Source organism: Hoplias malabaricus, unplaced genomic scaffold, assembly GCF_029633855.1.
Source record: "Hoplias malabaricus isolate fHopMal1 unplaced genomic scaffold, fHopMal1.hap1 scaffold_454, whole genome shotgun sequence".
NCBI classification, from domain to species: Eukaryota; Metazoa; Chordata; class Actinopteri; order Characiformes; family Erythrinidae; genus Hoplias; species Hoplias malabaricus.
In genome coordinates, this window is record NW_027100900.1 from 1 (window position 1) to 12,658 (window position 12,658).

Consider the following 12,658-nt stretch of genomic DNA (forward strand, 5'->3'; position numbering starts at 1 on the left):
AATGAATGAATGAATGAAAAAATTACCTTTACTTATGATTATAATTATGTTATGGAAGGAAGGAGAATTCCAAAAATTGGGATGAAAGGTTTTGGTCTACTAGCAACTGCATAAAGTAACTTCACTCCCAATATAGTTAGGAAGAAGACTTGTAGGTATGTCATGGTTATTTGAAAGCTCGAATTTATTTCATGCCTGAATGTTTATATCTGTTTCAGCTAATCTTGTGAATGCTGTTAAATTCTCCCCTCTCTGTATGGAAGTGCTTTACTGAATGGAGTTAAGATGGAATGCTCTTGTAAACTTGGACAGCTCCTTGTGTGTGATATCATTGTTAGTATTAGCTGAGGTTCGTTTGCATTTGTGAGATGTTACCAAATTCATTCTTCGTGTTTTCCCATCAAAACCTTGCCAGCATTTACTCTCAGCGCTCAACGCAGCCTTATATAGAACTACGAACACTCAGCTAGTAACTAGTCTCATTCACTCAACTACATGTTCTTAAGGGCAATAGTTTTGTGCTTTCCTGAGTATTTAGGGTTGATACAATTTTTCTGCCACTCAAGTATGTTAAATATAATTAAAGATAGTTAAAATGTAAGACTCTCTGGATAGAAGCATCTGCCAGATACTGTAGATGTGTGAAAAATATCCCTGTATTTTTTTTGCTGTCACTGATCTTGCACATATATCAGCCAGAAAATTAAAACCTATAATAGATGAAGTGTAGTGTATAACATTGATTATGTCATTACAGTTGACATAATCAATAATCAGATTACTGGAGTAATCTTTTAAAATGTTAAAAATGAAATTGTTAAAATTAGGTTGTGGATGTGATAGAAAGGTCTCAGAAAAAAAGTGCATGGAACCTTGCTAAATACTGAGGGGTGAATAGACACACCATTCGGAGTGCCCTAGCTGCCCCTGCAGATCCCAGTCTTGCCCCAAATTAACCTAAATTGGGCAGATAAGCATCAAAATCTGGCCATGCAATGTGTGATGGTGGCCTGCTCAGAGGGGTCAAGTTACCTTTTGTTTTTAGTACCCTAAGTTTTGTGAGAGTTTTATTATATATTACATGCTACAGTGCTACATTTGCAATGTGCAGATTTGCATCAGGTTTGTGTGTGTGTGTGTGTGTGTACATGCACACGCATATCTGTACTGACATGTTTTATCAGTTTCATCAGGCCAGTAGATTCCTGTCTTGATGTACTAAAGCTGGCTTTGTGTTCATGTCTAATGTTTTATTTTCTGATCAAGCTGAAAGCTGAAGCTGCTGTATATATTGGCAAATAGCCTTTATGACCAATAACTTTAATAAACACCAACTAAAGAGTTCATTCAGCTACTGTAAGGGTCACCCATTGTGGGCCAAGCATTCAACTGCACACTCACTGTGAATAATCTTTGTTTTAAAAAAGCAAATAAAGAAATGTGGTGCAATGGAGGAACAGCACAAGTCTAATTTGCTCAATGCCAAGAGTCCTTCAGAGGGGTATAATGCCCCCAGGATTGTGGAGCAGTGGAACTTAGCTGTCTGGAATGATTACTCCATTGTAGTATTCCCTTGTTGGGATCAGTTGGTGTGGTGTTTGTGATTAAGAACTAATAATGTAAGTGGTATCATCAGTGCCTGACTGTGCTAATGTTCTTGTGACTAATTGAAAACGAAACCTCATGGCAATTTTCCAGTTTTTGCCAAGGGTTGAAGCTAATGAATTATACTCTTCCCTTCAAACAAAATCCTGGATGACCTGGTGTCCACAAGCTTTTGGTCATGAAGTATACGATGGCCTCTCACAATTTTTTGAACTGTCACTTTTATTTTTAAAATGAATGTATTTTAAGTTTACAAGCACTGACCATGTTGAGTCCTAATTTAAGTTTAAATTTTCATGTGTAAATATTTGTGCCAGTTTTAGTGACAGTGCTTGCTGGGGATTAAAGCCAAAGGCATGCTTACATTCTCCCCCGGTTTTGATGATAAACCGTGGCGCCTTGAACAGGTATAATTGGGTTGAATTAATAACTGTGTGTGTATGTTTCAGTATATCCTCTCTGGCTCGGATGATTTTAATCTCTACATGTGGAAAATCCCAAAGGACCCAGAAGCAGGTCATTATAAATAATGCTATTCGTAGTAGTAGTGGTTGTAATAATATTGGAAAGTTAAGTATAATTAAGTGTATTATTAGAATATATGTGTATAAATTGTTGATAATAATATATTATAAAAGTTCTGTACTGTGTTCAGTGGCATTCTGTATATGACAAAGACAAGAAAGTAGTTACTCCCCAGTTACCACCCTCAACAGTTCACTTTATTTTACAGTCTTGTAACCTCAGTGTTACTGAAGACTATCCAGCAAACTTACAACAGTGGAAGTAATTTTATGAAGGTTACTGTGTACTTGTAAAGAATGTACTGCAAAACTATTAGTAATAACTACATTTTACTGTAAGCTCACTGTGAATAAGTACAGATGTACAAGCCTACCTTTTAGTTGTAATAACATTGTGTAGCATGTAAACAATACATTATAAATGCTCCCTACACAGTGTGGTTCTGAATAATTTTTATATTATGCCAGTAATTACTGCTCTAACTAATTGTATAAAGTACACAAAGAAAGTGTTGTTCATGCCACATATTAACCGCAAACTTTTATTTTTATTTTAACTATTATTTGTAATAAATTTGAGTTTTTACAGCTCTACTTACCTTGTGTTTATTAGGTATATCGCTATATATTTTACAACCATATACAGATTTTTTTAAAACATATTTACAAATAATATATTACTCTAACTGTAAAATAAAGGGTACAGTTTTAAAATTATTCAGTTGATCTTGGTGTGCCTTCCATCTATTAAACTTTAATCTCTCAATCATTCTCTTTTTTTATTTTTATTTTTTTTATCCTGTCTCCTCCTCTCTCGCTCTCTCTCTGTGTAGGGGGTCCTGGTCGAGTGGTGAATGGGGCATTTATGGTGCTCAAGGGTCATCGCTCTATTGTGAATCAGGTTCGCTTCAACCCCCACACATACATGATCTGCTCTTCTGGAGTTGAGAAGGTCATAAAGGTGAGAACTCATTATATTATAAGATAAGATGACACTTTATTTATCCTGAAAGAAATAATCAACTCTTATTTCTCCACACATACACATACACATAGTTGGACAAACATACCAGCAGGAGGTGTTTTTCTGTAAACTGTGCTTTACCATGAAAATCCAAGTGTGTTTGTACAGCCAACATCTCCTGGGATGCACTTGGTCTCGAGTGGGTAATTTCCCGGGTATTGTGTGGGGCATTTCCTGGGTATTTTACTAGCCTCATGCTGGTAATTTCTTTGTTGTACGAAGTCTCACATGGGCAATTTCCTGGTATTGGGAGGGTAAGTTCATGGGTCCAAGGTCATTATCCAGTTTCTGTATCTGGTTTTGTACTGGGAAGCAGTTGTTATATCGTGTGGTCCAGATTTTTAGAGCAAAAATTGTGTGTTTTTTTTATTTCTTTAATATGTCAGTCATTTGTGTGCATGTATCTGCTGAGTGTTCATATGCACCTGCATGTCTGTGCTTGACTTAGATTCTGTGCTATAATAGTTTTTGGCTGCAGCTGTTTGTTTTTCACCTAGCACCCCCATCCGTACCTACCTGCCCTTAAGAAACCTGTAACATATTTCAGAGATTTATATCTATTCACCCTTCACTTAGCCTGTGCTTCCCACTGAAAAGCATGGCAAGTGTAATATAAAAACTGTTTTGGTGATGTCTGAACTTTAGAACAGCTGTTCTCTTTTTTCCTCTTATCTTAGTGTTATTTATAACTCATTTCCAGGACTTTCTCAAGAACAGAATTCAGTGCAAATCATTTAAATCCTGTATTTAATTGAAAATAGACAATATTTCAAATGTTGAAACTGAGAAATATATTGTTTTTGATAAACATTTGCCCATTTTGAATTTTAGGCCATCAACACGTTACAAAAATTGGAATGGGGATCAAAAGACTGGTAAAGTTATTTAATGCTACAAAAAAGGAGGTTAATTAGCAATAGGTCAGTAACATGACTGGGTTTAAAAAGAGGTCAAGGATAACTTTCCTAACTTAAAATAGTAAAGAATTTTGGGATTACATCATACACAAAATATCGTTAAATGTTTCAGATAAGCCATAGACATCTCTATAAGCACGGGACAAGGCCTAAAACCAGTATAAGTTGGCTGTGGTCTTTGGGCCCAACCAATGCATAAAGAAGAAATCATGCATAAACAGTATCCAGAAACAGTGAATTAGTGACATACTTAAGATCATTGTACAACCATAATATGAAATTTGGACTGAGGTGAAGTGGAAAAGTGTCTTTGGGTCTGATATTTTTTAAATCATGGATGATGTGTCCTTCAGGCTACAGAGGAGTGGGACCATCCAACTTCTTATAAGCGCACATGTCAAAAGCCAGCATCCGTGGTTGTGGACTAGTGCACATAGCATGGGTGACTTGCACATATGTGGAGGCACCATTAATGCTGAAAGATATATACAGGTTTTGGGGCAACTTCTGGAAAGACTTAGCTTAAGACATGGCTAGTCTACATCTTGCATGGACTACAATAGCTGTGTGAATGAGTCCTGGCAAAAAAAATTAGTTCAGATCTGTCACCCTTTGAAATCATACGCCACATTATGAAGTGAAAAACAGTATAATCATTGATGGGAATGTTGCATTAAAACAGTATTCAGATAAAGAATACAAAATACATTTCATTTTAAAGCAGTGTAAATGCAGCAATCACACCCTACTTGCTTAAGAAGATTGTTCTGTTTTGTTCTTGCAATGTAGTGACTAGCTGAATGTATTAGAGACTTCCTGGATGTATACATCATTAGCTGTAATGTATTAATGACTATAAGAGAATGTAAACACACAAGATATTCAGGTAATTGCTACTAAAAAAAAAACACCACACAATATTCGTTTATTATTTCCATAACTGTTATGAGTGAAAAATCTTGCACATTCAGGGGTTGGACAATGAAACTGAAACACCTGGTTTTAGACCACAATAATTCATTAGTATGGTGTAGGGCCTTCTTTTGCGGCCAATACAGCGTCAATTCGTCTTGGGAATGACATATACAAGTCCTGAACAGTGGTCAGAGGGATTTTAAGCCATTCTTCTTGCAACATAGTGGCCAGGTCACTACGTGATGCTGGTGGAGGAAAATGTTTCCTGACTCGCTCCTCCAAAACCAATCTTTCACCAGTCTTGCTGTGTGTATTGGTGCACTGTCGTCCTGATACATGGCACTGCCTTCAGGATACAATGTTTGAACCAGAATGGTTCGATAGTCCTTGGCAGTGACGCGCCCATCTAGCACAAGAATTGGGCCAAGGGAATGCCTTGATATGGCAGCCCAAACCATAACTGATCCACCCCCATGCTTCACTCTGGGCATGCAACAGTCTGGGTGGTACGCTTCTTTGGGGCTTCTCCACACCGTAACTCTCCCGGATGTGGGGAAAACAGTAAAGGTGAACTCATCAGAGAACAATACATGTTTCACATTGTCCACAGCCTATAATTTGCACTCCTTGCACCATCGAAACCGACATTGGCATTGGCACGAGTGACCAAAGATTTGGCTACAGCAGCCCGGCCATGTATATTGACCCTGTGGAGCTCCCGACGGACAGTTCTGGTGGAAACAGGAGAGTTGAGGTGCACATTTAATTCTGGTGGTTTTATGTTTTTTGGATATAATCCGGGTCAGCACCCGAACATCCCTTTCAGACAGCTTCCTCTTGCGTCCACAGTTAATCCTGTTGGGAGTGTTTCGTCCTTCTTGGTGGTATACTGACATTACCCTGGATCCCGTGGCCCTTGATACATCACACTTGCTGTCTTGGTACCAGATGCGCCAGCAAGACGTGCACCAACAATTTGTCCTCTTTTGAACTCTGGTATGTCACCCATAATGTTGTGTGCATTGCAATATTTTGAGCAAAACTGTGCTCTTACCCTCTGCTAATTGAACCTTCACACTCTGCTCTTACTGGTGCAATGTGCAATTAATAAATATTGGCCACCAGGCTGGTCCAATTTAGCCATTAAACCTCCCACACTAAAATGACAGGTTTCAGTTTCATTGTCCTACCCCTGTATGTAAAAGCACTACTCAAAAATGTTCTGGAAGCAGCGCTTTTTTAGTGGCAGGTGGAACGTAATTGGTTATCAGCCTACAAGCAAAGATGAATGTGATTGCTTAAAATGGATTGCGCAGAGATCTTCAAATATATTGCCCTCGTGTTCTCCAGCTCTGTCTACCAGAAATGATTCTGGAAGAATAAATGTGTTTCTTTTCTATACTTATTGTCTTTCAGTTCATAATCCTTAGCAGTGTGGGCATTGCTGGAGTGGTAAGCGGTAAGCGACTTTTAGGCCAATCAGGGGGAAAATAATGTCAGGGAAATATTTTAAAAATTTGAATTTGTTAAATGTTCTTTATTGAGAATTGAATTGTGACAAAAGCAGATCAATTGAAATTTTTATTGAATAATTTGCTTGAGTATGGGATGTGTCCTGCTGTGTCCACTCACAGCATGAACCCACCAGTCAACCACCTCGTACACAAAGGCTCCTCTAACAATGGGCTCTGCTAAAATGAACAGCCACCTTGTCATTCCAGTTAAGCTATTTAAATGATATTAAAATGTGTAGAAATGTCAAATTAATATTAATCATTTAATTAGTAAGTGAACATAGTGTAGAGGTGTTTACAGAGGTCAAAGCAGCTCTCATGCGTATAAGTGGGATGTGAAATATTGCAATGTTTTATTTCGGCAGCACACTGACGGTTTTTTTCCCGTTTTCTCTTCACATATACAGACTGCTTGCTTAGTTTCTCTCTATTTTGACCTCTGAATTTTCCCGTTTTGATTCACAAGTTATGTATTTCTCTGTTTGCTTTTGTTCTTGGTCTTTTCTTATTACTCATTTTCACGTTCGCTTTGCTAATTTTGTAATTAAATTCAAATTGCTTACATCTCTAACCTCCATGTCCTACACAACTCTGTCTTAACCTCTATATCAAGTATATAAATCCAAGAACATGGATTTTTTTCTTCATGCTGCACACCTCACTGAAATACGTAGGCGGAGCTGCAGGAGTTCCTTCTGACATTTGTGTGAATAAATAATAAAACATATAACAAATCCAAAGTGAAAATGTTAACTAGTTCACTCCAAAGTGAACTAGTTCACTCCATAGTGGTGAACTGTCTTATACAGAAGAAGACTTGAGAAACTTGAGAGCAGGATCAGTTCTTCCTGCAAAATTTGTGTCACATTTTCTCACAGTAACCTCCTCACATACTTACTATGCAATTGGGCTAACACATACATTCCTATTGACACGTTTTTGCAGTCAAGTTGCATGTGCGAGGAACTTCTTAACCATAAATTATGTTAAAATTAGGCTACGAACTCACTGACCTAGGAGCATTTGGAGACATTCACGCTTATATTCACAGAGAAGCAAATTCTCATGTCTACAGACAATGACACAGATATAAAAATAGATGCAGAAACCAGTGAAATGCTTTGGAGGGTATGGATGCTATAGATGCTTTTTACTTTTCTAAGTATGAACCAAAACATGTAAACAGTCGTGCATTGTGCATCTCTGTAGGGAAGTGTGAGATACATTTTAATACCAAGTTTTAATACCATTCAAAGTCTGTTTTTTAAAGTTATATTATTATTATTATTAATTTTTTTTTTGCTATCAACCTATTCTTGACATGGAATATTTTATCAATGTAAGAGTAAATGTTATCTTCTACATATGTTTTATCAGGCTTTAAATAAATCAGGATAGTAAGAGCTGAATTTTCACTTTATTTATCCCGATACATGCACCACAGGAAAAGTGGGGCATGCTTGGGCAAGAAACTCCCAGGCTGTAAAAAAAAAAAAGAGTGCCAATCCAGCCCTGAGTGTGGGTGGCATACACATAAACTAGTGGTGAAGCTTCACACTTAGATCCCCCAATGTTTTCCTCCACCCAGCCATATTCTCAAAATTATTACTTGGGTGTTGACCTGCATGGACAGTCTTAGACAAGTAGACAAAGTCAAGACAGACAGACATAGACACACACTAGCATAAATGGGTGGACCGACATAGACAAACTTTAAAGGAACACCGTGTAATATTTTTACCTTAAAATTACAGCTTCAAAATTATTGTGGTGCTCCACTGAGCTGTTATAGGTAGCATAGAGCCTCTGTCTGTGCTACTCTGGGCTCAGCACGGCAGACAGTGCACTATGTAACTTTTGTAGGAGGGAGGGTAGGAACCCATCCCCCTTTCACCCTTCCTTGTTGATTTAGTACAGTGCTGTAAAAGTATATTACACTAGAGGGAGCCACAGAAGCAAAAAACCCAAACCTTACCTAGCTATAAATAACATGTATAACATTTTCAATTTACACGCTATTAAAGAAAGTGCCAACTTTTATGACATATAACATATGTATGTTAGTGTTTTTTTAAAAATGGCTCAAATATTTTCTTGCAGAAGGTGCGGACATGGTTGAAAAACTTTGGGGGCCACTGGATTAAAGTATGTTCATGTATGAACACACACTGGAGGGGCACACTCACACCTACGGACACGTTTGAGTCGCCAATCTACCTACCGATGTGTGATTTTGGACCATGGGAGGAAACCGGAGCACCCAGAGGAAACCCACGCAGACACAAGGAGAACACACCAAACTCCTCACAGACAGTCACCCGGAGCGGGAATCGAACCCACAACTCCCGGTAACTGGAGCTGTGTGAAAGTGACACTAACTGTTGCGCCACCATGCCACCATTAAAGTTTGTTAGTATTATTAAAAACAGTTTGGCCAGAAACCAAACAAAACAATGAGCATATCTGATGATAATTTAGCGAGTATAATACCACCTAAAGGGCAACACGGTGGCGCAGCAGGTAGTGTCGCAGTCACACAGCTCCAGGGGCCTGGAGGTTGTGGGTTCGCTCCGGGTGACTGAGGAGTTGGTGTGTTCTCCCCGTGTCTGCGTGGGTTTCCTCGGGGTGCTCCAGTTTCCTCCCACAGTTCAAAGACACACATTGGTAGGTGGATTGGCGACTCAAAAGTATCCGTAGGTGTAAGTGAATGTGTGTGTGTCTGTGTTGCCCTGTGAAGGACTGGCGCCCCCTCCAGGGTGTATTCCTGCCTTGCGCCCAATGATTCCAGGAAGGCTCTGGACCCACCGCGACCCTGAACTGGATAAGTGGTTACAGATAATGAATGAATGAATGAATGAATACCACCTAAGCATTGACCTTAAATTAGTACCAGATGACATGGCATAGCAGTTTTCATTTATGTCAATGAGTGTATTAATTTTCAATGAATGTTATTAATGTTATTGTGTATTTGTGTGCTCGTTTAGGTTTGGAGTCCTTACCAGCAGCCAGACAGTGTTGGTGATTTGGAAGGTCGTGTCGAGGATAAATCCCGCTCTCTTTACACACACGAGGAGTACATAAGCCTGGTGCTGAACAGTGGCAGTGGGCTTTCACATGATTATGTTAGCCAGTCAATGCAGGAAGACCCGCGGATGATGGCGTTTTTCGACTCGCTCGTACGTCGTGAGATCGAAGGCTGGAGCTCAGACTCGGACAGTGACCTGAGCGAAGGTGCCATTCTGCAACTCCATGCTAGAGGGCGCCGTTCATCTCGCACAAGCCGAGATGGAGGCTCTGCTACTCCAGCACCACAGGCTAATGCGCCTAGTGGTCACCATACCGACTCTGAGCACTCATCCTCATCGTCTCTAGCTGGACCCGATGTGTCTGGGAATGAGCAACTGGACCCAGATGGGTCAGGCACACAGAGGAGAAGGGTGGCGGGGCCACGTGCATCCGCCTTCCTACTAGACCTCGTTAATGAAGATTCGGACTCCAGCGGATTTTGGCTGGACCCAGTGCCACGTCCACGTTCACCCAGCCCTCGCGAAAGGGTCTCCAGCCTATCTAGCCATACCTCCTCTGTGGGCCATGCCTCCACTTCAAGCTCCTCACCCAGTTCCTCCTCTTCTAGCTCATCCTCCAGTAGTGAGGGAGAGGAGGCGGAGTTGCGGAGAAGTAGCATGCGCCAGCGAAATGCAGCCAGAAGGAGGCGTCACTCAGAGTTCTCTGGTCAAGACTCCGTCCACTCCTTGCAGGGTGCCACAGATTACAGCAGCTACCCGAAAATTTCCATCCATGATCCTTCATCGTCATCATCTTCCTCAGGAGACGATAGCCAGCCAGTAAGGAGCGCAGATAAAGAAAGGGGGCAAGGCTTCATGTCTAGTCCCACCCCTTCCTCAGACCAGAAGGCAGAGCCTCGCGTTAGGTTCCAAGGCTTTTCGCCTTTTCTGGGCCATGACCTGCAGCACATGGAGAGGTCTGAAACGAGGATGGGCTGGAGGGAGGAGCTAGAGGAGGGGAAAAGTAGTGATGATGATGGAAAAGTGCAAAAAAAAATGATGCTAAATGATAAAGCATTTGCTCATGTTGATAACCTTGTAGACTCAACTCTCCCTGGTTGTTCTGGGGCAGGGGCAGGGGCAGGGGCAGAGCAAGCAGGACCTCGAAGCCAGAAACGGACACGTTTGACATCTGGAGAGGAAGAGGAAGAGCCTCCATTAGAGAAGAAATTTAAGACATGATTTTCATGATGACGTCAGTAGAAACAGACTCGGTGATTGGCCGAACAAACTTTTGGGTTCATTGGTTCATTTTGAGGTTTTTGTTCATTTCTGCGGTGTGTTCCAGTGTTTGGTTATTAAAGTTAGACAGAACAGGATACAAATATATACAAGCTTTGATCCAGATAGGAGTGCTCTTATTTCTGTCTTTTCTCCCTTTCTTTCTCTTCTAAATTCCTTTAGAGATACACAAATATGTAATTAACCAAAACAAAAAATCCTTTACACTGCCACAGCTAGTAAATATATCTGAAGGTTTTGCATTTCAACTGTTCAATGTATTGTGACATAAAGCCTTTACAGACTATTATCAAGTGTTTTCTTAGAAATACACCAATAAAAGTCTCACCCAATGCTGATTATCAATATTTTGCTAGAAGCAGCACTCATGGAATAATTATTCTATTTAATGCTTTAATGTGTTTGAATGATTGAGTTCATTTAAATGTATACATTATTTTCCTAAGAAGTAACAAAATTATCCTTAGAAAATTACATACATTTTTAAGCATTTTCTTTCACTGTAGAATAGGTGCAGCATATTTTCCTATTATAAAATGCTTGTTTTCTTATTGGACTGCGATTTCTGTGATAAATAACTCAATATTTTTGCTAAAACTGTAATTCTCTTATTGTCTTTGTTTCTTTCTTTCTTTTTTCTTTCTTTCTCACTCTCTCTCTTTCTCTCTCTCTCTCTCACATGCACTCTGTAGGTAGTTGTATCGGAGAGCTTTGCCTGATGTCATTCACTGTGGAATTTGAACCCCAGAAATGACACTAAATAAACATTTTATGATTAAAAAAAAAAGCAAAACAAGTAAACAACATCTCATATAGTGCTTTTTTTCATTAAAACATGAAGCTCAAAAGAGCAGCCTGTATTATAGGATTTGAGTGTTTGTTTTTTGATTTATCGTGCATTTTCTTAACAGTTTCAGCATACATACTGCTGAACTCATCACTGAAACTGTTCCAGTTTGTTCTGGTTTCTTTTTCTTTGTTTTGCAGGATGTTATGCAATCTGTGTGATTCTAGAAAGATTTGTTCATTTTTTTTATGGAATCTTTTATGATTCCATAGCTTCCATGGTACCCACATCCAGCTGCTTCAGCAACAGCCCCATTAAAGTCTGAGAGTTTTCATTGTTCCCAAAAGCAAGTCTCTTATTTTGTCCACGTTTGGCAAAAGTATAAAGCCTAAATTGTCCAAGAGTGGTCGTCATGGCAATGTGGAGGGATTCACTCGCATCCCATCTGCCTGGGCCCTGTCACCATGGCAATGCAGCATCACATTAAAAGCTGTGTGAGGCATGCGTTTGTGTTTGTTTTTGTTCGTGTACCCATCTTTAAAAATACTACAGTATTGAAAGCTGAATTACATTCTGTGCCTGAAATTAGAAGTGTTTTCTGATCCTTGAATATCACAGCCCTTCATCTCTTAAGAGGAATTAAGACAATTAAAAAATAAATCCCCATAATTCATAAGACCAGGAATCCCCATGTCTGTGGAAAATCTGTGAAATTCTCCATTTATGGACATACAATGTGGCATATTTTAAAAAATGTTTTTTTTTTGTTGTTGTTTTTTTTTTTTGGGATACGAAAGCTGTTGCCTAACGGTTAGAGAACTGGTTTTGGGATTACAAGGTAGCTATTTAAGTTTTCCAAACTGGGAGGAAAAATTCAGGTGTGAAGGAACAATGTTTTCTCTCTCTCTCCTCCACCTTAATTGCAAATTCCTTCATACTGACATTTTTTTTTCTCTTCTGATTATTCATTTATTATGTGTAACCGCTTATCCAGTCTAGGGTCGCGGTCGGTCCAGAGCCTACCCGGAATCATTGGTCACAAGGCAGGAATACACCCTGGAG

At 39.5% G+C, this 12,658-nt stretch overlaps 1 protein-coding gene across 1 annotated transcript; it reads left to right on the top strand.

The window, feature by feature from the left end:
* Positions 1-2,054: 2,054 nt before the first annotated feature.
* LOC136682343 (DDB1- and CUL4-associated factor 5-like) lies at positions 2,055-12,323 on the top strand (the record flags this gene model as incomplete). Its single annotated transcript, XM_066658839.1, has 3 exons — positions 2,055-2,121; positions 2,963-3,090; positions 9,487-12,323. Coding segments are annotated over 3 exons (1,458 nt in total), but the record flags the coding sequence as incomplete, so codon positions are not given.
* Between the last annotated feature and the right edge of the window lie 335 nt (positions 12,324-12,658).